At 36.8% G+C, this 25,694-nt stretch overlaps 1 protein-coding gene across 1 annotated transcript in view; it reads left to right on the top strand.

Annotated features, from left to right (window-relative positions):
• gammaCOP (coat protein (coatomer) gamma) overlaps nt 1–25,694 on the top strand; it is a 206,837-nt gene that overhangs the window by 130,138 nt on the left and 51,005 nt on the right. The window contains exons 15-17 of the mRNA XM_090389779.1: nt 7,313–7,492; nt 21,957–22,085; nt 24,942–24,995. Coding sequence (XP_090245905.1) covers nt 7,313–7,492; nt 21,957–22,085; nt 24,942–24,995 — 363 coding nt within the window. The remainder of the gene's footprint in view (nt 1–7,312; nt 7,493–21,956; nt 22,086–24,941; nt 24,996–25,694) is intronic.

The raw sequence follows: 25,694 nt of genomic DNA, 5'->3' as shown, positions 1-25,694 counted from the left end.
TTGGTGGCTTTCCCCCATTCACCATCAGGCTATTTGTATTGTTACTAGTGCATTCAGAACATCTCTTGTCTGGTCTATATGAAAACAAATGACCCATCCCTGTTGCTTCAATGAAAACAGTTGTCCTACAGTATGCTCTTAAGCTGAACTCCCTGCCAGACCACCCCATGTAGACATCTGTTTTTGAGCCATATTGAGAATATCTTTATAGCACACATCATCCATCCAGTTGGTACTGTTCTCCAAGAGGTGCTCGGAGATCTTAACATCATAGTATACAAGGTTGCCTGATTGCCAGAGTGGAAGGGGCTTCCACTCTGGCATGTTCAAATACCAGCATGCAACTTCTCCCTTGAGAACTGGATGAAATCTGATACCTTGTCTTCCTTCAGCTCTATTCAGCACACCAAGCTGAACATTGATTTCTTGCCAGTATGCACAACTGGCTCAAAGTCAGAATAGTGTGTGGGATCTGCTGCTGTCTTTTCAGACAATACTATATATCTGAGCAGATTCTGCCTGAATTCAGAATAACATACTGCAGAGCTGTACACCATAAAGTTAACCTTGGTTCACATAAGAACTCTAATACCAATGGTTTATTATATACCCCAATTCTTGGGGTGCAATGCAAGCTTTATCAGTTTTGAGATATAATACTCATTCAATTCTGTCCCCAGTTCAGCAGATGATATGCTCTCTCTCTCTCTGTGAGGGCAGATTCGATATCTGCTTCTGCTGGATCCCCAGCCACATCGGGATTGGGTGATGGATGCCTTAAAAGGCATTCATCCCACATTGGAAACAATTTGGCTGATACTGCTGTTAAGTAAGAGTCTCCACAAATCTTGGTCTGTCAGTCCTTTATACAGACTACAGGCAAATAATCCCTAATAAGATGTATTCACATTGGCAAGATTTGTAGCATGGGCAGGTTACAATCAAACTATATTAGATTGAAGTCCGTAATCAAACTATGGCAGTCTAGTCTGTGCAAGAATCATAAAAAGGAAATTGTTCTTGCTTGGCTCTGCATAGGACACAATAATCTGACACATTCCTTTCTGTTAAGGGCTGATGACCCTCCTATTTGCTAGCATTGTAACACTGTTTTATCTGTTAAACATGTTTAAACAGACTGTACTAATTTTAGAAATGAACAATTTACTGCTTTTAACTGTCTGACTGAGCCATATACACTCAGTCAGGTTTTATTGGGCAATAACCATGTCAGCAGTTTTTAAAAGATTCATTTGTATATACATATATAAATAAAACTTTTTTTTATTTCCATACATATAATCTTTTGACAAGGCAACCCATTTAAAAGCTTTCCAAAATCTTGATCTTTTGTGAAATTTTAACACTTGACAATAAATTCAGTATTACCAACTAAAGGGCAATTCCAAATATGCTGTGCTCAGTTTATTCTTGGGAGTCTTTCACACAAAATAATAGGGATATTAGTGCCAGCAGAAAAAACAATGCTACCCACCTCATGTACCCATTCTAATAATATGTTCCAATCCTTCTTTAAAATATTTACACTATCAACTTCCACACTAGTTGAGCATTTATTCCAATAATTGGTCAATAAGCTGGAAATGTTGTTGAAAATCAAATGAATCAATCAATCCAACAATCAGTTACCCTGTCTGAAAGAAAATATTTTCACATCTATCCTGCAACCATCATTTTTCAATTCTTGTATATGTGTCATCTAAGAAAAATTAGGATGTCAAATGATCAGCATTTAGTTTACTCAACCTATTTAGAACCTTAAACATTTTATTTGTGTCTTCTCTCAGGTACCTAGTTTCCAGATGCTGTAATTAACAGAATTCAAGTCTTTCTTGGTAAGAGTGCCCTTTTGTTGTCCCATACTGGCAACATTCCATGGAACATGCTGGAAAAAAAAAAAAAAAAAAAAAATTGCTAATGTAATTCAAATGTTTAATGTTGATGATCATCACATTGAACATTTGAATTAGCATAGCATGTGAAGTATTTTGTGCATAATAAATGATACACCATTTACTAAGCTCTAATTTATTATGGATGAACTGTTAACTAGAATATGTTAATTTATAAAATGATTTACATATAAATTTTGAGAGTACAGTAAACCCTTGCTGATCCAGTTACAGTTAATCCTGATGTCGGATAATTCGGATCGAAATATGAAAAATTCTGTCCACAGTTAAGTACTTTGAAAGACACATGGGATTTAGACAGATAAGTCATTCTGACTGTGTGCAGGGAGAGAGAGAGAGAGAAAGAACATACATTGTCTTGCATGTTGTTTGGTATCATTGTTGACTTCTATTGGTCAGATAGATGTCATTGCTTATATTCTCTTCATTTGCATACTTTATACATGTACATAAGTTACCATATTTTATATAATTATGGGTTCTAAAGAATTGAAAGGTGGAATAAAAGGAAAACATGTTAATTTAACTATCATTAACAAGCTCAAAGTGATAGAACAACTTAAATGGTGTTCCTTTGAAAAAAATTGCTGAAGAATTTGGTATTGGCCAACAGACTGTGCGATATTAAAAAACAAAACGAATCTGTAAAGACATTTGCTTTAAAATTCGATGTGGGAAGTGATAAAAGCAGTGTATCGAATAGACAAAGGCCAAAAGAAGTGTTGCTGAAAGAAGCTGATTTAAGTGGTATTCACAGCAACGATCAAGTTCCGTTGGCATGTGATGCCAGTGCCACCTGATAAATGTATAAAAAGACAATGCATTTATCCATCTATCGATGGATATATTTATTATCTTTTTATAGTTTTTAAATAAAGGCTCTACAGTGATATTTTTGCTATTTATTTTCATCAGCACTACCTATATTTTATTCATTAAATTTTCCATTTATTTGTGTTCTGAGTTTTTGTTTTTTTAAAGCTATCTTTTGCTTCACTAATCCAGATTATCACATAATCCGGAAGGCCTCTCCCCCAATTAATCCAGATTAGCAAGGGTTTTTCTGTAATTGTCATTTTTTTTCTCTTGAACTTTTCATAAGAGCCTTAAAAAGTCAAAAGAATGGAATGAATATACATCTGCAGTACTCTACAAACATGATGATCATAGCCGCCACGTCAACTACAGTATATCCTCATTAATTCAATACAGGCAACCCCCGTATAACAGTACTTCTACAACATGGTTTCATTCTAACACGATTGATAAATTGCAGCAAACCTCCCACAACACAGTAGTACTTATATAACATGGTTTTGCTCTAAGATGGTTAGAGAATTGTGGCAAACCTCGCATGACACAGTATTTTTAACCTTTTGTTTGGGGAAAACCCAGCTATTGTGTTGGATGTAATTTTCCACATTTCCATTCTTTTTTGTGGATCTCCACTGTTGACTCGCTAGTCGTTGTGCAAAAAAAAAATTTAACAAAAAAAACAGAAACACGAGAAATCTCATGTTAGGTTCTGTGCTATTGAACATGTACTTGTTTGAGACCATAAAAAACTGATTTTGAAGCGTGCAGTTCGTGACTTTTAAGGTTTTGTAAGGTTATTTTGGTTTTTATTTGATCGTTTATAAATTTTTCGGGGTATGCATTACTAAACTTTGTTCTTATAAATATGGTCAAACTGGCAGAAAAAGGAATCGGAGAGATAGTAGAACTTGCTCAGTCAGTAGGAGGGGAAGGTTTTGATGATAACAGAGACGTGGTGTCACAATGTAAAGAATGCAGAAATGGAATTTGGGTAGTACGATGTGTACAGGAAGGATAGGAAGGGAGGAGGAGTTATGCTATTAGTTAAAAAACACAAACTCCAAAGAAGTACAGCCAGTCAACATGGCTGGACAGTGCAGTGTCAAGTCAGTTTGGTGTGACATAAGCACTGGCAAAGCAAAATTGAGAGTAGAAGTGTGTTATAGGTCTAATGATTCTGAATACAACGAACAATTGTACAGAGAAATAGAATAGTCCAGTAAAACAGATTGTATTATAATGGGGGATTTTAACTCTAGAGATTGACTGGAACATTTGGATTGGTCACTCGCACGCTTGTAAGACTTTTGTGGATTTATTGGAGGATTGTTTTCTATAGCAGGAGCAGCATGTTCAGGAGGCAGCTACTCTTGATCCGACTATCAGTAGTGATTCTTCATGCATTAAGAATCTGCAGATAAATGAATCACTAGGTGGCAGTGATCACAGTGTGCTGAAGTGGGATTTACTCAAAGAGGTAACTACCATTAGGGGTAAAGGGAAGGGTTATTGCTTTCGTAAAGGTGACTACGATGGACTGAGACAGTATTTAAATTCTATACAGTGGGACCAACAGCAAATTCAAAATGGGAAGCATTCAAAGAACTTATCTTGGAAGCTACTAGGCTTTTCATACCAACTAAGAAATATTGTTCAGGGTTTAGGCCTAAATAGATGTCAGATGAACTAATGAGGTATGTGGCAGACAAGAAAAATGCATGGGATACATATAAATTAACAGGTGACACCAAAGCCTATGATAGATATTAGCTGGTCTGTAACAAAGTCACAAAGGAGGTTAGGCTGGCAAAGGCAGATTACGAGAAATCTTCGGCAAAGGATGCAATAAAAAACAGCAAAGAGTTCTTTGCTTATGTAAATTCTAGAAGGAAGGGGATGAATCAGATTGGTCCACTTGATATCAATGGTTCAACTGTTGATGATCCTGCTTGGGTAGCTAACAAACTAAATGAATATTTTGCATCTACATTCACACATGAGGAGTTAATCAGCGAGGGGAATGCCAGAGGTGAATTAAACTCTGCAGTGAGCCAGATAATTTTGCAATAACTGAGAGCAAAGTGGAGGAGAAATTGTTGAAGTTAAACATAAGAAAGGCACGTGGGGTGGATGGGATCTATCCAGTTACATTGAAGGAGGCAGCAAAGGAAGTAAGCAAACCCTTAGCCATAATTATGAGAACTTCCGTGGACTCAGGGGAGGTACCCATGAACTGGAGATGTGCAAATGAGACCCCAATTCACAAAGGAGGAACAAAGGGTGACACAAGTAATTATAGACTTGTTAGTTTTAACTTCTGTTCCAGGGAAATTAATGGAGGCACTGGTTAAAGAAGCACTGCAGAATCATCTAGACAAGACTTCAGTTATAGCTCGGACACAGCATGGGTTTGTTAAGGGGAAGTCTTGTCTGACCAATTTGATTGAATACTATGATGTAGTTACAAAGGAACTGGATGCAAAGAATAATTTTGATATCATATATTTGGTTCTTAGAAAAGCTTTTGTTACTATTGTACATGGAAGACTACTGCAAAATTGGAGCAGTGGCATTGGAGGCAAATTGCTGCTATGGATAAAGGGATGGTTGAGTGGGAGAAGACAGAGAGTCGTAATCAATGCACACTGCTCTTTGTGGACTAATGTTATTAGTAGAGTCCCTCAGGGTTCAGTGTTGGGTCCATTGTTGTTTTCTCTATTTATTAATGATATTGAAGATGGTATATCAGGCTTAATGTCAAGTTTGCAGGCGATACGAAGGTGGATAGGGTTGTTAATGATATTAATTGACAGTACGCTGCTGCAACAGGTTCTAGAAAAGTGCAGATGGGCTGAGAAGTAACAACTGAAGTTTAACATTGAAAAATGTTTAGTACTGGATAGAAGAAGCAGTAACCCCAGAGTAACGTATCAACTATGTGGTACTACACTCAGGGTGGTAGAGAATGAAAAGGACTTGGAGGTAACTGTGCCATCAGATATGAAGTTTTCTGAGCAGTGCAGGCAATTTTCAATGATATACAGGAATTTTTTTAGCAGGGATAAGGTGGTGATTATCCCCTTGTATAAGGCAATGGTCAGGCCACACCTTGAGTACTGTATACAGGTTTTGAGGCCTAATTTAAGAAGGATGTAGATCTGCTGGAATGAGAACAAGATTAGTAAATGGAACAAAGTGTTGCTCTTACGAAGAAAGTCTTAAGTTTTGCAAATTACAATGTCTGAAGACTAGGCACCTGAGAGGTGATCTGATTGAAGTGTATAAAGCCTTGAATGGTTTGAGCATACTCAGTGCTGATGGGATTCTTGCTCAGAATAATCGCCTGTGATTCATAAATTCAAATTTAGGAAAGACAGTTGTAGGATAGATGTGCGGAAGTTTTTCGTTTAACCAGTGAGTGGTTGATTGCTGGAATGGGCTTCCGTCGGTCGTTGTGGAGGTTGTTAGCGTGAATGGAATGGGTTCAAGGCGGAACTAGACAAACATTGGGAGTGAGTGGATGGGATGGGTGAAAAATGAGGTGTTTTTTTGGCTGATTCTGTAAAAGCTTGCTTTCTTGTATCATGCACCTTTGCTAATGATATGACTACTGAAGATGTTCAAGAATTATTAGTAGAAACAGAGGGCTGGCAAAGTGGATTTGGTGGAAATGGCATTGGAGGTAAACCAAATCAGTTCAGAGGCTGATAGCCCAGGTAAAAATTCTGAAGTTGCAAATTTTACACTAAAAACATACTGGAAGGCATAAACTTAGCCGAGCAATTACAATCTTATTTTTTGATTGCAGATCCTTCAACTGAAAGGGGCACAAATTTCCAAAGGGAGCTTCAAAAATGCTTAGCTCCATACCATGAACTTTTCAAAGATCCATCAAGAAAAAGCAAACAAACCCAGATTACTGATTTTTTTTTTAAAGAGAGCAGAAGATGCACGAAATCTAGATGCTGCAGAAGAAAGTTCAAAAGGTGAAGATATTCTGCAACACAGAAAACATTCTTGTTTGATTGTGCATGGCATCAATGAAGAGGAAGAAAATTAAATGAACGTACATTTTCTGGCATATGTATCAGAGTTTTTAAGATGTTTGTTCAGTTATTACTATTTTTAATAAAAATTAAGTTTCCAATAGTTATAAAAATGGGTGTATTTTTGTTAGCTTTTTGAACGTAACACCCCTTTTTGTACTGGTTCTTAATCCCATATAACACGGTTTTGCACTACACGAGATTTTATAGTAACCTAACTATCGTGTTATGCGAGGGTTACACCTGTACTGGATTATTTGAAATGCAAATTATTTCAAAGTTGTTGCTATCATTCCTTCAGTAACAGCATAGAGTTTTATATGCATTTTAGATGTATCGAGACCTGCTTGAGCTAGGAAATAGTGAATATTTAAAGATTAGTGAACTTTATTTTGCCTGAAAACACACATACTCTTGTTTTTAAATAAACTGTCTCTTCTTTTACCCAATTGCTGTACTGTCATTTTGGGAATAATTCAAAAATCAGTTGTTAATTGAATCTATTTCCCTTTCCAGCTGCTGTTTCTGCTTTGGCTAAATTTGGTGCTCACTGTGAAGATCTGCTACCAAATATTAGTGTGCTACTTGAGCGTTGCCTTTTGGATCTTGATGATGAAGTTAGAGATAGAGCTACCTTTTACTTAAATATTCTTATGCAGAAACAGAAAAAATTAAATATGCAGTACATATTTGACGGTAAGTTTAGCTGCATTGCTTTACTTAATGAAGGTTGCAATTTGAATTATAAAATACAGAAAATAAGAAATTTTATTTTTGTTATGTATGTGATCTTTATGGATGACTATTTCTTTAAATTTTCTATGTCTATTTCTTAAAAATGGCTAAAAAAAATTCAAAATAGTCTCACATTTTTTATTAATAGGAGGAACTAGTAGTTGTTGGTGACTATTGTCAGGGAAACAGGGAACATGCTTTTTAAAAAGGATAGGTGGAACAGGACCAGGGTATGTCTGCCAGGGGCAAAGGTGATATAGTTGTACACATTGGCACTAATGATATCAAGAGTAGGAGACCGGCAGAATTACTTAACAAGTACAGGTTACTGTTGAAAAAAAGCCGTGAATTAGGGTTGAATTTGAAAGTGTCTGCAATTCTGCCCAGACACGATAGGAGGGAGTATATGATGAGAGCCTTGTCAATCAATCAATTCGGCCCTGGAAAGATTGTGCAAGGCTCAAGGGGTAGAATATTTTTCAGCCTGGACTGTACTTGTTAACAGGAGAGACTGCTTCTGCAGGGATGGGATACACTTAAATAGAAAGGGTGCAAGAATATTTGCTGATGCTATCGAGGCAGTGTTAGGTGGGACGGAAAACTGCTAGTTTGGGGGGTGACAAAGACTAATAGATTAACAGTAGCCACTGTCAGAGGTGAAAGAGATTCTTGCACTGCTTCTATTGGAATGAGCAGAAGCCTGAAAAACAAGATGCAGGATATTTCAGAGACTGCTGGGAGTCATTGCGGTACAAGTAAACACATGGGTTGTGTAGGGTGGCTAAGAGGAAGAGCAGGTGCATGTATACTTGCGTGTACACCAATGCTAGGAGTTTAGTAAATAAATTTGATGAATTTGAGGTATTGCTCAAAACATCAAAGGCAGATATTGTTGGGATTTCAGAGACGTGGTGTCACACAGATATAAGGAATGCAGAACTGGAATTTGGGGAGTACAATGTCTACAGAAAGGATAGACAGTATAGGAAGGGAGGAGGGGGTTATGCTATTAGTTAAGAAACACATAAAATCCAAGGAAGTGAAGCCAGTTGACATCGCTGGACAGTGCAGTGTCGAGTCAGTTTGGTGTGACATAAGCATTGGGAGATCAAAATCGAGAGTAGGCGTGTGCTATAGGCCTAATGACTCTGATGAGTATAATAAGGAACTGTACAGGGAAATAGAGTGGGCCAGTAAATCAGAGAGTCTTATAATGGGAGATTTTAATTTCCCAGATATTGACTGGAATTTGGGGGCTGGTCACTCACACACTAGCAAGGCTTTTGTGGATTTATTGGATGATTGTTTTCTACATCAGCATTTTCGGGAGGCAACTAGAGGGAGTAATACTCTTGATTTGATTATCAGTAGTGATTCTTCATGCATTAAGAATCTGCAGATAAATGAACCACTAGGTGGCAGTGATCACAGTGTGCTGAAGTGGGATTTACTCAAAGAGATAACTACCATTAGGGGTAAAGGGAAGGGTTATTGCTTTCGTAAAGGTGACTACGATGGACTGAGACAGTATTTAAATTCTATACAGTGGGACCAACAGCAAATTCAAAATGGGAAGCATTCAAAGAACTTATCTTGGAAGCTACTAGGCTTTACATACCAACTAAGAAATATTATTCAAGGTTTAGGCCTAAATGGATGTCAGATGGACTAATGAGACATATGGCAGAGAAGAAAAGAAGAAGCACTGCAGGATCATCTAGACAAGACTTCAGTTATAGCTCGGACACAGCATGGTTTTGTTAAGGGGAAGTCTTGCCTGACCAATTTGATTGGATACTATGGTGCAGTCACAAAAGAACTGGATGCAGGGAATAACTTTGATATTATATACTTGGATCTTAGAAAGGCTTTTGATACTGTTGCACATGGAAGACTGCTGCACAAATTGGAGCAGTGTGGCATTTGAGGAAAATTGCTGCTATGGATAAAGGGGTGATTGAGGGGGAGAAGACAGAGAGTGGTAATCAATGGACACTGCTCATCATGGACTAATGTTATTAGTGGAGTCCCTCAGGGTTCAGTGTTGGGTCCATTATTGTTTTCTGTATATATAAATGATATTGATGATGGTATATCAAGCTTAATGTCCAAGTTTGCAGACGATACGAAGGTTGGCAGGGTTGTCAAGGACACTACTGACACTATGCTGCTGCACAGGATCTGGAAAGGTTGAGCAGATGTGCTGAGAGGTGGCAAATGAAGTTTAACATTGACAAATGTAAAGTACTATATATGGGAAACAGCAACCCCAGAGCAACGTATCAACTCTATGGTACTACACTGACAGAGGTAGAGAATGAAAAGGACCTGGAGGTGGTTGTGCAGACAGATATGAAGTTCTGTGAGCAGTGCAGATGGGCTACAAGAGTAGCTCTTGGTGTATTGTCAATGATATATAGGAATTTTTCCAGCAGGGATAAGGAGGTGATTATTCCCTTGTATAAGGCAATGGTCAGGCCACGCTTAGAGTACTGTATACAGGTCTGGAGGCCTCATTTCAAGAAGGATGTAGAGCTGCCGGAATGAGTACAGAGAAGGGCAACAAGATTAGTGAATGGAACAAAGGGATGCTCTTATGAAGAAAGGCTTTAAGTTTTGCAAATTACAGTGTCTGGAGACTAGGCACCAGCGAGGTGATCTGATAGAGGTGTATAATGCCTTTAATGGTTTGAGCATGCTCAATGCTGATGGGATTCTTCCTCTTGCTCAGAATAATCACCTGAGAGGGCATAAATTCAAATTGAGGAAAGACAGATATAGGATAGACGTGTGAAAACTTTCCTTTAGCCAGCGGGTGGTTAGTTGGTGGAACAGACTTCCATCCCTTGTAATGGAAGTTGATAGCTTAAATAAGTTTAAGGCTCAGCTGGACAGGTATTTCAAATGAACAGAGGGATGAAGTGGAAGTGGTTTTTTTTTTTTTTTTTTTTTGTCTGATGCTGCATAAGCTTGCTTTCTTGCATCAAATGCCTCTACTAATGCTAATGCTAAAAGGAGAAAATAATTTTATAAAGTACACCCTATTGAATTCTAAGCTGTTTTTTCAGAAAGGAATTTCAGAATCCATTATTCTCTTGCAGTGTATGGAACTTTAAATGCAATTTATATCATAATTGAGTGTATCTAGTAAACCAGGTCTCAACAAAATACTTAACTAAGGTATAATTAATTTGTAAAGCAAGTTTCTCAGATGATGGTTTCAGTTATTTTCCAATTTCATAAATAAAATAATCTTTGGTTTTAATTGACTCTTTTAAACAACAGTATCATCTGAATGTAGAGACCTTTACACATCATAATGGTGTTATTTGAAGGCAAACAGTCAGCAGTCTGACTTTCAGTAGTTCTGCCATATACAAGAACTGCACTGTAAGTAAAGTACAACTTACGTTACCTTACTTGCCAACTTAAGTTTTAATGCAAAAATGAATATGTATGATTAAGTACATACACATGCGACATAGTGTTATTTTGCTGCATAGGCCTATATAACAACAATAAAAAAAATTAAAAAAAAAAAAAAAAAAAACACATTAACAGTGGAAAAGTGAGGACATTGAAAGGTGGGAGTCATTTGTGGTATAGCATACTGATATCTCTCTCTCTCTCTCTCTCTCTCTCTCTCTCTCTCTCTGTACATATAAAATTCAAATGTCTGTTATTAGCAGCTTAGCATTGTTTAGTGTTTGATTGATGTGAGAAAACTGATGAAATGTTTTAACATATTTTATTCATTGGTGAAGCTGATTATTTTTTATTTTATCTTCTGAATCTGCCAAATATAGTAACCTCTTTAAAATCCAGCACCCTTGGGGAGTGGGAAGTGCTACATATTAAGTTTTCTGGATTTTGCAGAGGTATACCTGGGGTTGAGCTGCTTGAGAATCACATTTTATTGAATATTATGTACTAACAACTGAACTTATTTACATCTGTAAATAAGTAATATTGATAACAAATATTTTGTCCTTTGATCTGTTTTTGCAAGTTGTATTTAAATTGCATTACCCATGCAGTTTAAATACAGCTTGCCAAGTCTTAATTCTCACAGCAGAACAAAGTTGGTTTTGTAATGAGTTTTCCTAGTTTTACTTTAACCAACTGTATTACAACTTTGAAAACTCTGATTTCATATAATGTAAGATAACTGACATTGAACAACTTCTTTACAAATATTTTGTCTGTGTGTTGTTACTCAAGACCACCTGATATCTGATGAGTGTTCATTTAATTCCAAAACAGGCTATCATAGCAACCTCATCTTTAAAACAATGGGCGATTAACCGATCATCAAGTCATCTGTCTGAAAGTAGGGCAATACCAGGGAAACTTGTAATGAAAATTTTGTTCTCTGATGTGAGAATTAAGAGCATTATAGTTTAAACCTTATAGCTTAAACCTTTTGCAGCTATAAAAACAGATTAAAGTACACAATAATCCTGCAAGCATCTTATAAAGAAAGAAATGCCACTCATTTTTGCTTGTGTTCTTAAAGATTATGTAATTGTTGATATGAGTGTCAGATTACTTTCATAATATTTCCAGAATTGTAATATTTTTTTTTTTTTTTTGTAAAATATGCCAGATTTTAGAGGTTACTCGGTTTTATCAGTTTTAGTGTGGATTAAGAAAATTTGCTGAATTCATTCATGATTTAAAAGTTTTATGTTTACTGGCTAGTTTGACTTTGATTCACTTATCAATTAATTGTCTTTATACAATTTCATTTATTTCATAAATTCATGTTGCATGGTTCTTCTGTCCCCATCCGCTTCCCTTAAAATTGCTCCAGAATACCCGAATTTGTGCCGCAAGTTTTTTCACCTCCCCTAAGGCTATTCAGAAAATGTCTATGGCTTCTTTGTACTATATGGCTAATATTAATACATTTACAGTTGGCCCTGGTTTGTTTGTCTTCACAGCAGACTTGTTTTCTTGCATAGAAATTATAAACCAGAATCAGCTCGTGCATGTAGATGGATCACAAAGTCACAGATGAAATATTCACCTATACAGAGCCCCTACTAAATGATCAGCCAGTAACAACACTAGCTAACACCAGAGTTTTGGGGAACATGATTGATCTTATACTTACTTTACCAGAGCATGTAAAATAACTCAGGATTAGTTGCAACCAAAAACTAAAATTTTTTCAACAACTGGATGGTAGATGGATTGTAATCATCCTTCTCAGAATGCATATGGTCTTAGGATCAGAGCTCGATTAGCTCTGGTCTGCTACTCAACATGATCAGAAGTGCCCTTCTCTGATTTGGCCTTCACATATAACATCATAGTGTTATATGTGAAGAAGGGCTCAGTATATCCTGTATTTTGCACATAAACCACCACTTGCAATCCAAAGAGAGCAGTTCATTTTACTTTATGCATACAAAATTTATCTGTGTTTGATTATTATTTACACTCCCGTAGGTTGGCCTCTGTAATAACACTAGCCTTTAGCTAACTGTCCATTGTGTATGAAAATCACTCAGTTCCTTACTGATTTTGAGTTGAGCATGTAATGGCATGTAATGGCACATTACATGAGCATGTAATGGCACAAATACATCCATGTTGAGCATGTAATGGCACAAATACATCCATGAAGGGAAATCTTTTTCCACTAATGAAATTTTTGCCTCCAACAATGCAGCAAGCATTGTTGGAGGCTTTGTCACCTAAAGAAAATATACTCCAGTTTTTCAGCATTCTTGGCTCGTGCATGCATGTAGATGGATCACAAAGTAAAACTTACATTGGAATAGCCTCAACGTTCCCAAATGAAATACTGGCTAAACAGTTACCAACCAAATATGTCATTTATGCTGTTGAATTTACAGTAAACTTCTTTTAATTCCAAAAAGCATTAAATCATATTGAGTCTTTAAAGGATACTGAACTGTGTTATGTGCTCAGAAAAACATCCACTGAATACTCACTGCCCAGTTCTATAACAGATGATTTGCTCCCTAAATACCCTAACTTGATCTTGAGAGACATAGCTTTTGCCAGGTCCCAGCACATATGTGAATCAATCTAAGAAAATGAAGCTGCTGATGCTACATGTAAGTCAGCTACAGTAATAATTTCCAGCGATCAGTGTTCAATATCAAAATTTTATACCACTAATGAAATAATAACGAACTTCCACTTAGATGGATTAACTTTTGTGTCCCTCCCAGCCTTACATCCAAGGCAAATGCTATAATTGCTACTCCCTCCTCTCAAGGCTCTTCCCTTCCTGTGCCAGTATTTGTGAGTGTGAGTTGGCCTAACATCATTCCAACCACATGATACTTGTACCACTACTGTAAAGCTTTTGCTCTAAATTCAGACAGATTTCCTAATTCAGAAAACATGCTTACACTGGTAATTGGCATAATTGAATGTGTTACAATATCTTGTTACAATAGGCTACAATATCTTGCGTCTAATGAGAGAGTTCAAATGGAACTGTTGCCCAAGTGCAAAGAGTGCTTTATCTTTCATTTTGATTTAATTTTATCGTATTGAATCTTTCCACTGTCATTTCTTTGTTTTTTTTCTTCTTCAGTAATTACAGAATTAACTAATCAACTTTGCATATAATCAGTTATTTTGATTATTGTTCATTTAATTACGAAAATCATTCATTTATGCCCATCACAGCATCAGTAGCAACTAGAATGCCAAAATTAAGATAACAGTGAACTCAAGAGCATAAAACGAAAACATTAATAGTGGTCTTCAAGTCACAGAAAAGGATGCCAGTAGATAGTTCTGCTCACGGGTGCCTCCGTAGCCAGGTGAGGAGGAGCAGCAGTGCGTAGCGCACGCTACTTGATTAGACCGGGGTTCGAGCCTGTGACCACCAAATACGGAGGATGCGGAAAGGTCAGGGAATGACCACCGCATATCCCCGGAGCAATATGGCCTTAGTTGCTAATGCTCCTAAAAACCAAATAACAACAAGAAGTTCTGCTCACCTATGAACTGGCCAAGCCAGTCTTATTCATGTGTCTTTTGGGATCATTTCTAGCCATCAGTATGCCATATCAGGATTTAATAAAACTAATGAACACTTGATTTTTTAAGGACTAATGAAATAATAATGAACTTCCACTTACTAATGCACCACCTCACAGCAACCTGTGCAACAACACACTGCTATCTATCCACGTATCCTAGTTTCCCCCTTCTTTTTTTTTTTTTTTCTTTTTTTTTTACACAGTTTTACAACTTTTTTTTATCATATTTTACAGTGATATATTATAGGAATATACATTGAAAAATATCACATATGCGCAATAAAAATTAAATGATTACCCAGTTTATGCAAGAAAACACCAAACACTACCAGAATCCTGGTCACACTTCCTCCAATCCTAGATGATAAAGTGAATGTTACAGAAGTTATTGGAAGTTACTAGGTTTTTCATACCAACTAAGAAATGCTGTTCAAGATTTAGACCTAAATGTATGTCAGATGAACTAATGAGGCTCATGGCAGAGAAGAAAAATGTTTTTTTTTTTTTTTTTTGTATGGGATGCATAAAATTATCAGGTGACTCGAGTCTATGGCTAGTCTGTAATCAAGTCACAAAGGAGGTTAGGCAAAATGAAAGGATGATTACAAAAAATCCTTGGCAAAGGAAAACAACAAAGAAACTAGAAAGAAAGGGATGAATCAGATTGGTCCATTTGATGTTGGTGGTTCGACCGTTGATGATCCTGCTCAGATAGCTGAGAAAGTGAATGAGTTTTTTGCATCTACATTCGGCCCCGGGTGTCAAGCGTTACGTGACCAAGTGATTTCTGTGTGTTCCAAAAAGCGTTATGTCCAAAGAGCCCTTGAACAAATTATATTTCGTTCCAACTACCGCTTTCTTTATTTATAATTACTGTAGCACTTTTGCACTACAAGGAGTAGGCAAAGGCCCAGAAAGGAAGGCTGCCTTTCTGTTTCTATTTCTAACAGTACTAACCAAATAACTCAGCCGCCAGGTCACCTAGTGGCACTGCTCCTGCCTCCCTGTGGCAGGGTCGGAAACCTGGGAGGTAAAGCAAACCCCCAGGGCCAAAACGAGCAAAACATGGAATATGACAATTTCCCCTTGATTAGGACTACAAATTCTAATAATACGGATTTGCATCAACCTGATATTGACTCTACCAGTCCAAAGAGACTGAAGACAGATGCTCCTCGAATTGAACACCCAAGTTTTCTGATTCTTCATTCACTGACAAACCAGCCCTTAGGCAATCTATCGCCATTTCTCCTTCAAAAATGTTGAGAACATAGCCGGTTCCCTGAAAATGGTGAGACGACTAAAATCTGGCAACCTGCTTGTAGAGACCACAAGCTCTAAACACTGAGTCTCTACTGAGACTCAACTCATTTGGTGGAATTCTAGTTAAGGTGTCACCACATGCCCCACATGCGCAACAGTATCAAAAGCTTTCCTGAAATCCAAGTATATGATATCAAAATTATTTTCTGCATCCACTTCCTTTGTTACCACATCATAGTATCCAATCAAATTGGTCAAACAAAGCTTCCACTTAACAAATCCATGCTGTGTCTGAATTATTACTGCAGTCTTGTCTAGATGATCCTGCATCACTTCTTTAACCAATGACTCCATTATTTTCCCCGTAACAGAAGTTAAACTAACGGGTCTATAATTATTTGTGTCACCCTTTGAAACCCCTTTGTGAATTGGGGATACATTTGCACATCTCCAGACCATGGGGACCTCCCCTGAATCTAAGGATGCTCTCATAATTATGGCTAAGGATTTGCTAACTTCCCACGCTGCAGCCTTCAATATAACTGGATAGATTCCATCTGCCCCAGATGCCTTTTATATGTTTAATTTCAATTTCTCCTCTACTTTGCTCTCCGTTATTACAAAATCATTTAGCTCCCTGTTAGAGTTCAGTAAACTTCTGTTCTCCCCTTCCTTACAGAATTCTCATGTGTGAATGTAGATGCTGTTGTTGTTGTTGTTGTTGTTGTTGTTATTATTTTTGGTGCAAGGGCTGCTCAGGCCATACTACACCTGTCAGTGATGTGGAAGATGCTCGTGATGACTGTTCAGTCAGAAACGACCATATAAATTTATCCATTTGAGAAAGGAGAAAAATTCTGTGGGGTTGGCATCGTTACCTATGATATGACAGAGCTTCAAAGATTCTTTAAGATTAGGAAGAAAACTGAAAGAGAGTAGCCAGGCATGGGAGTATAAGGTGCATTCAACAAGAATATGCTTCATTGTGAGTTGAGAATTGCAGTGTGTACACTGAGGAGGATCATTGCCTGTGAGGAGAAATAGGTGAGTATTGTGACAGTGACTAATTCTTGCTCTGGCTAGGATTACTTCTTCCTTTCTGTTTTCCTGGAAGCTAGAGACCCATAACTGTGGATCTGGTTTTATTTGAAAGAGCTTATTATCCATTTTAGTTTGCCATATAAGTGTCCGTTGTTCCTTACATATTCTTTGTATATTAGATTTGTAGTCAGCATATAGAACGAGAGAACATGATGAATCTGAATTAGAAGGATGTTTGGCGGCATAGTCTGCACATTCATTTCCAGATATCCCAGTGTGACCTGGGATCCAGCAAAAGATAACTGCTAGCTGGCGTTCCTGAGTATGTATTAACATACATATTATAGTTTATTAAAGGATTCTTTGGTGAGGAGGTGTTTTGAAAGGCTATAAGTGTACTCTGTGAGTCCGTATATATTATACTCTTTTTGATGGACAGATAGAGAATATTTTCTAGGGCAAGCTTGATGGCGAATAACTCAGCTCTATAAATGCTGCATTCGGTGGAAAGTGATACAGAGACACCGTTAAAAGAGAAAACTGCTGCGGCACCTACTCCACTATCAGACTTTGATCCATCGGTATATATTTTTGTAAAAAGAGGATAATTCTCTGTGAGAGCAGTATGGAGTTGTATATTGATATTTGCAAGGGAATGTTTTCCCCAGTTTAGGTAGTAATTGTCGCAGGATGGTTTAATGTAGGCCATTGGGGCGACTGAACAGGTTGGATCTTGGAGGACTTTTTCGAGATGTAGTAGTAGTGGCATGTGATGCAAGAAAGCAAGTGTATGAGCTTATGCAGCATCAGCCAAAAAAAAAAAAAAAAATTTCCTCCAAATGCCTGTCCAGTTCCTCCTTAAATTTATTTAACCTATCAACTTCCACAACGACAGATGAAAGTTTGTTCCAGCGATTAAACAACCGCTGGCTAAATTCCAAACCCAACAAGATGTTATAAGTGTCAGAAATTTGGACACTCACAAACAGTCTGTCGAGGTGACTCAGTATGTCCAAACTGTGGATCGAAAGAGTATACCCAAGCTGACTGTAATGTCCAGCCTTCACTTTGTCCCAACTGTAAAGGCAGCCATCCAGCCTTCTCCAAAAATTGTGAACAGCAGAAATACAAGAAAAAAATACAGAAATTCAAAATAGAAAAGAAAGTATCGTTCCCAGAAGCAAGAAAGCAATTACAACTACAGATGCCTAGACGTAGATATGCCGAAGCCTCTATAAAATTTCATTCAGTATCAATCCCACCAAACATCTCCATTTCTGAATGGGCTCGATTCTTGCTCTCTTCTGTACCACAATCATCAAAGCAACATATTTCAAGCAGGGCTAACAACACACCAGTCACCATACCACCTGCTGCCCATGCAGCCCCTGTAAGACACGTTCAAACAGAGAAGCCAGATCCCGTTAGCAAACAGCCAGATGACTCCATCCTTATGGATACCAATGAAATTCCAAGTCAAGATGAAACAGAAACCATTCTGGAGATCCATCCAGAGGATAAAATAGACACAAGACCAATTTTCTCAAAAAGCGATAAAATTAAAAGTGACCATGTCAAACAGACTTTAAAAAAACACACTCAGCTCATCCATCTAAATCTAAACAATGAACAACATAGTCCAATGGAATTGTAGAGGCTTGCATAGCAATATTGATGTCATCCAGGAAATAATTAAACGTCATAATCCAGTTGGCATCTGTTTACAGGAGACATATTTAACTCCTAAAGTATCTCTCTCTCGATGAAAAATTATACTCTTTTCAGAGAAGTTAGACCGGTTACAAATAAAGCTCACAGTGGGTTGCTATTCGCATAGATTCACGAGTCCCTTGCAGACATATTCCTTTCAAACCTCTATTGAAGCTGTTGCTACGCGAATAGCAATTGGAGTCACTATAACACTTGTTTCTATATACCTGCTGCCCAGTCAGCCTTGCACTATTCATGAACTTGAAGATTTAATTCTGCAGTTTCCAACCCCTTTCTGTTTATTGGGCAACTTCAATGGACACCATCCATTGTGGGACTCTCCCAATGCAGATGGACAGGGAAAACTTATTGAAATGCTCATTGACAGGCAGAATTTAACCATCCTAAATACTGGTTCACCAACTTACATCCATCTCCCAACAGGAACTGTGTCCCCAATAGATCCACAGTTTGGACATACTGAGTCACCTCGACAGACTGTTTGCGAGTGTCCAAATTTCTGACACTTATAACATCTTATTGGGTTTGGAATTTAGCCAGCGGTTGGTTAATTGCTGGAACAAACTTCCATCTGTCGTCATGGAAGTTGATAGGTTAAATAAATTTAAGGAGGAACTGGACAGGCATTTGGAGGAAATTTTTTTTTTTTTTTTTTTTTTGGCTGATGCTGCATAAGCTCATACACTTGCTTTCTTACATCACATGCCACTACTACTACATCTCAAAAAAGTCCTCCAAGATCCAACCTGTTCAGTCGCCCCAATGGCCTACATTAAACCGTCCTGCAACAATTACTACCTAAACTGGGGAAAACATTCCCTTGCAAATATCAATATACAACTCCATACTGCTCTCACAGAGAATTATCCTCTTTTTACAAAAATATATACCGATGGATCCAAGTCTGATAGTGGAGTAGGTGCCGCAGCAGTTTTCTCTTTTAATGCTATCTCTGTATCACTTTCCACTGAATGCAGCATTTATAGAGCTGAGTTATTCGCCATCAAGCTTGCCCTAGAAAATATTCTCTATCTGTCCATCAAAAAGAGTATAATATATACGGACTCACAGAGTACACTTATAGCCTTTCAAAACACCTCCTCACCAAAGAATCCTTTAATAAACTATAATATGTATGTTAATACATACTCAGGAACGCCAGCTAGCAGTTATCTTTTGCTGGATCCCAGGTCACACTGGGATATCTGGAAATGAATGTGCAGACTATGCCGCCAAACATCCTTCTAATTCAGATTCATCATGTTCTCTCGTTCTATATGCTGACTACAAATCTAATATACAAAGAATATGTAAGGAACAACGGACACTTATATGGCAAACTAAAATGGATAATAAGCTCTTTCAAATAAAACCAGATCCACAGTTATGGGTCTCTAGCTTCCAGGAAAACAGAAAGGAAGAAGTAATCCTAGCCAGAGCAAGAATTAGTCACTGTCACAATACTCACCTATTTCTCCTCACAGGCAATGATCCTCCTCAGTGTACACACTGCAATTCTCAACTCACAATGAAGCACATTCTTGTTGAATGCACCTTATACTCCCATGTCTGGCTACTCTCTCTCAGTTTTCTTCCTAATCTTAAAGAATCTTTGAAGCTCTGTCATATCATAGGTAACGATGCCAACCCCACAGAATTTTTCTCCCTTCTCAAACAGATAAATTTATATGGTCGTTTCTGACTGAACAGTCATCATGAGTATCTTCCACATCACTGATAGGTGCAGTATGGCCTGAGCAGCCCTTGCACCAAAAATAATAACAACAACAACAACAACAGCATCTACATTCACACATGAGAATTCTGTAAGGAAGGGGAGAACAGAAGTTTACTGAACTCTAACAGGGAGCTAAATGATTTTGTAATAACGGAGAACAAAGTAGAGGAGAAATTGAAATTAAACATATAAAAGGCATCTGGGGCAGATGGAATCTATCCAGTTATATTGAAGGCTGCAGCGTGGGAAGTTAGCAAACCCTTAGCCATAATTATGAAAGCATCCTTAGATTCAGGGGAGGTCCCCATGGTCTGGAGATGTGCAAATGTATCCGCAATTCACAAAGGGGTTTCAAAGGGTGACACAAATAATTATAGACCTGTTAGTTTAACTTCTGTTACGGGGAAAATAATGGGGTCATTGGTTAAAGAAGTGATGCAGGATCATCTAGACAAGACTGCAGTAATAATTCAGACACAGCATGGGTTTGTTAAGTGGAAGCCTTGTTTGACCAATTTGATTGGATACTATGATGTGGTAACAAAGGAAGTGGATGCAGAAAATAATTTTGATATCATATACTTGGATTTCAGGAAAGCTTTTGATACTGTTGCACATGGAAGACTGCTTTACAGATTGGAGCGGTATGGCATTAATAGAAGTTGTTGCAATGGATAAAGGGATGGTTGAGTGGGAGATGGCAGAAAATGGTAATAAATGGACACTGCCATACGTGGACTAATGTCATTAGTGGAGTCCCCCAGGGTTCGGTGCTGGGCCCTTTGTTATTTTGTTTATCAATGATATTTGCATATTTATCAATGATATCAATGAAGGTATATCAGGCTTAATGTCCAAAATTGCAGATGATACAAAGGTTGGCAGGGTTGTTAATGACAGTAAAGACAGTATGCTGCTGCAACAGGATCTAGAAAAGTTAGGCAGATGGGCTGAAAAGTGGCAACTGAAGTTTAACATTGACAAATGCAAAGTACTGCATATGGCTAGCAGTAACCCAAGAGAAACTTACCGACTGTATGGTTTTTTTTTTTTTTTTTTTTGTTTTTTTTTTATGAAAGCCCCAAACACGAAAGGTATCAAAACCTATAGTACTTAGTACCGTGCATGGGGGAAACCCATGCACGGTATTAAGTACCATGCACGAGGGGGAAACTTTGCTCTAGAAACTAAACATGGGTTTCACCACTTCAAGCCTCCAATAAGCACAATGGTGGTATTTACCCGTTTGATGAAAGTCATCTACCACCTGGTACTACACGGGCAGGTAGTGAATGAAAAAAACCTGGGTGTAATTGTCCATTCAGATATGAAGTTCTCTGAGCAGTGCAGACAGGTTACTAGAGCAGGCCATGGAGTTTTGTAGGCAGCCACTACTGGTCAGTAATTGACCAAGAAATCTACAGTTTTGTGTACTTGCATAATAACCTTCACATAAAACTTTGAAAATTTTTCTTTTACTCTGCTGAAATTTTTGACATAGAATGACCCATAGGAGTTTGAAATTTTGATTAATTTCCTTTTACACAATTATATTATTTTTGTGTTTTGACTAATTTTCTTTGCCTAATTATTGTATACTGTTACTTTATTCTCTCCGAAGGAATCAATATGTCAATTGTTGCATTAGAGAAGGCCCTTCACCATTATACACTTGAGCCATCAGAAACCCCTTTCGATCCAAAGGCTATACCAATATCTTCTGCTCCACCTGCAGAAATGAAGAAACCAGGTATGTTTCTGATAAATAATCAGGTGAGAAGTTTAATTTATTATAAGAACCTTTAACTTGGTTAAAGACTTATGTGAGGTGGATTTGTATATTCTATTGTTATTAGAACAAATGTTAAAAGACGTCTGTAGTTGGGAAAATTATTAATCTGTGGTCAAGGATACAGTACATGATTCTTTTGCCAGGAGTGGAATCCTGAAGTGATCACAGCATTTGATTTGTAAGTGGGAAATCATGTTTGCCTAACCTGATAAGTTATCTCTCTATCAGGCATGTGAAAAAGTTAGAACAGCAAGTGCATTTGTGTATTCTTTCATCAATCAATTTTTGGGGGAAAAAACAAGAATTGGTCTTAACTGGGGGCATTTCAAACTTTTATTCTTAATTCTGGAACTATACTGGATAATAAAAACAAATACATTTAGTAATAGTAGTCTGGTTATACAAAATAAAAAATGTGTATAGGGAATCCTCATTATCCAAGGATAATTGGTTCCAGAAAATTCCATTTAAAACAGGGTTCAAATTTTCGTAATGTTTATATTTTTTACTATGTACTTTTACATAGTAAAAAATGGATGAAGGAACTGAAAATGAGAAAATTATTTTATTAGACATTTTTTTGGTCCTACTGTAGCTTGCAGTCTACAGCAGCTACCAGATACTAAAGTGTGAGAATACACTACTGGTGCTATAGTGCAGTCTGCCAGCACTATAGTGGTGCTAAAAATATGATATATGAATAAATGTGCTGAATGATTTTTGATGTGGCATTTTACCTTATGCAGTGCTATTGAAAGATTTCTACAGACTTGCTATCTTGACAGAAGGCACTGCAATTGCATTTCAATGTGAAAACCATCTTCTGGATGTACCCCAAGACGTAGGGTTTTGTCATCAATGTGGTAGCGTCATGCAAGAAAAAAGAAAACGTGACAGATGTGGAGAATATAGGCTTATACTTCGTTGTCTGCATAAAAGTGTGCCAAACTTCATGTTCTGTCCGGAGAGGCAATGCATTCTTCTATTGTATGGACATGAACAACAAATTACAGTACAATCTGAGTTTGTGGAAAATTTTAGAACTGGTGTCTTTTAGTACTGGAAATACCAATGGACATGTAACTCTATAGCTGACTGGTATAACATGTGCAGAGAAGAGTGTAGAGCAACTATTTCTTACACTGCACCAGGTAAGATGATTGCTACAGAGTATGCTGAATGGCGACCAAGCTCCTCTCTCCAAAGATAGTAATGCAGTTGTACAAAACAGGCACTATGGACCAAGAATTTATGAGCCTTGGGTTTTTGATCTCAAGCAAGGCCCTGATTGTCGGTATTTTTATGTGCACCGCTGTGACAGAGGCACCTTGATTGCCATCACTGAACAGGAATGTGAATCTGGTTCAGTGATTCATTCCGACGAATGGCCTGCGTATAGAAGTCTAAATGTCATGGGTTACCACAATTTTACCGTGAACCATCAAGAAAATTATGTGGATCTAGTGACAGGAGCAAACACGCAAGCAATTGAATGGCCATAGTTGGATTCCAAAACACGTATTCTAAAGAAAATGAGAGGCATTAATAGTAAGCTTTTTTTTTTTTTCAATCTCACCTTGATCACTTTTGCTGGAAAGTGCTAAGAAAGGATGTAGATGATTTATTTGTGACACTTTTAAATGATACTTGAACTGTATATCGTTAAAAAGTATAAGTCATTAATTTAAATGTATTATTTAACCAGTTTGTATATAATTCATAAAGGATATCATTTAAGCTAATAGTTCGTGGTTTTTTTTTTTTTTTTTTTGCTGTATTTTTTCAAATAAAATTGTGTCATAGCATTTAGTTATGTCTTTAACTTCACACTTAACTTTTGCTGCATGATCATGAAGATCGTTCTCACAAAAAATATTCAAGTGGTTGGTCAATTTTCTCAAGAGAAAAAGCTTTAATTTTCAAATCCTCATAACTGTGGGGACTCGGATACACGGTAAAACCTGGTAAGTCAAGCATCTTCTGGGACGTGTCCTGGATTTTTGAAACTTCTGATATTTCTGCATAAAGTCTAAGTGTTCAGGGTTAATTCATTATTTTTATTATATAATAGATAATACAGTAACTCTGATTCCTGTAATCTCCATGGAATAATAGTTGCCAGTATTAAGCCAGATTGTTAACCCACACTGTTAGATTGGTCCAGTGAGTAACATAATTACCTAAGAAATAAAAGTCACAGGCTCGAATGCTACCTCCAGCATGGTTGTTGCGATTGTCCAGTATTTTTCATTATGAGAAGGAATAGTACAATATGATTTCAGCAATTGAATTACTATAAAAACTATGTACTAGTATTGAATGTCTTTTGATTTTATACATTGCAAATGCATAGTAACAATGACATGCAATCTAGGAAATAAATCTGGCCAGTCTATTTTCCCTCTGCCCTTATAATAGTTGATTACCTGCAAAGAAATATTCAAAAGGTCTAGATTTTTAAAGTTCTTCTGTATGACTTTTGTGCATATATGACTTCTAAAATAAGAAATCTAAATGTATATTTTTATCTATTTGTTCTCTAAAGATACTTATCTTTTTCATTAACTATTATTGTATATAAGTTTCAGCTGTTAAGCTTATATGACACTAATAATGTTATCTAGTTTGCTGTGTTAAATGGAAGAGCTAACAAAAATAAATAGTTATTGTATGCGTGAAGAAATTTCTTGTATATCAAAAGTTTGATTTTTGTATTTCTCATATTCCTTTTTGTAAGCTAACTGAAGATTCATCTGGGAAATTTGCAAGTATTAATATTAAAACTAATTCTTTTCTTTCTCTCACATTATGTAGGTGTTGGAAAACCTGCAGATAAAGTAATAGTTTCAAGGCAAGATATTTTTTCAGGTAACCAATTTATTATGAAAGATAATGCATATAATTTTATTTTTTTAATTTAAAAAAAAAAGTAGTAGATAAAGAGCCTGTTTCTTTTGTTGAATGAAAAACATTGAATATTTCTTCTGAATTTCCTGCAGCATTCTATTCTCCTTCACATTGTACTTGGAAAGTGAAAGAACATTAATATGTTTGACGTATAGATTTCAAAGGTTGAAATTTATAGAATAAGCATTTCAATAATATTGCTATGTAATAATGTTTTCACTAAAAAAAAGTCATTGATCTTTCCATATACAATAAAACCAGTATGCATTGGAATTAGGATATTCTGTTATCTAAATTATCTGTTTATTCAAGCGTTCCTTCAACCTAGGAAACCCAATGGTAACAATAGTCAAACTAAAATATTTGAAAACTATTGTAACCAACAAAAGTACATATATGGCAATTGGCACAAGTAAAATTTAATGTTATTTGATTTTAAAAAATAATAATTATTGTACAGTACTGTAACAACATCAAATCAATTCATACTAAACATTTACAAAAATTTACAACACTCTTGATTAATATTAAAATGAATGCTTTTTCTATGCCATGTTTGTTCAAAGGGTTAAACGTCAGGAGATAAAATGCAAATAACTGCAGTATTCATTTCTAACCAGACAACATCTGATTGACCAAATCACAGTGGTGAACTTATTA

Source organism: Mastigoproctus giganteus, chromosome 2, assembly GCF_048544385.1.
Source record: "Mastigoproctus giganteus isolate SK-2022 chromosome 2, ASM4854438v1, whole genome shotgun sequence".
NCBI lineage: Eukaryota > Metazoa > Arthropoda > Arachnida > Uropygi > Thelyphonidae > Mastigoproctus > Mastigoproctus giganteus.
Note: the sequence above shows the minus strand (reverse complement) of the source record. Positions and strands in the feature narration are given on the sequence as shown.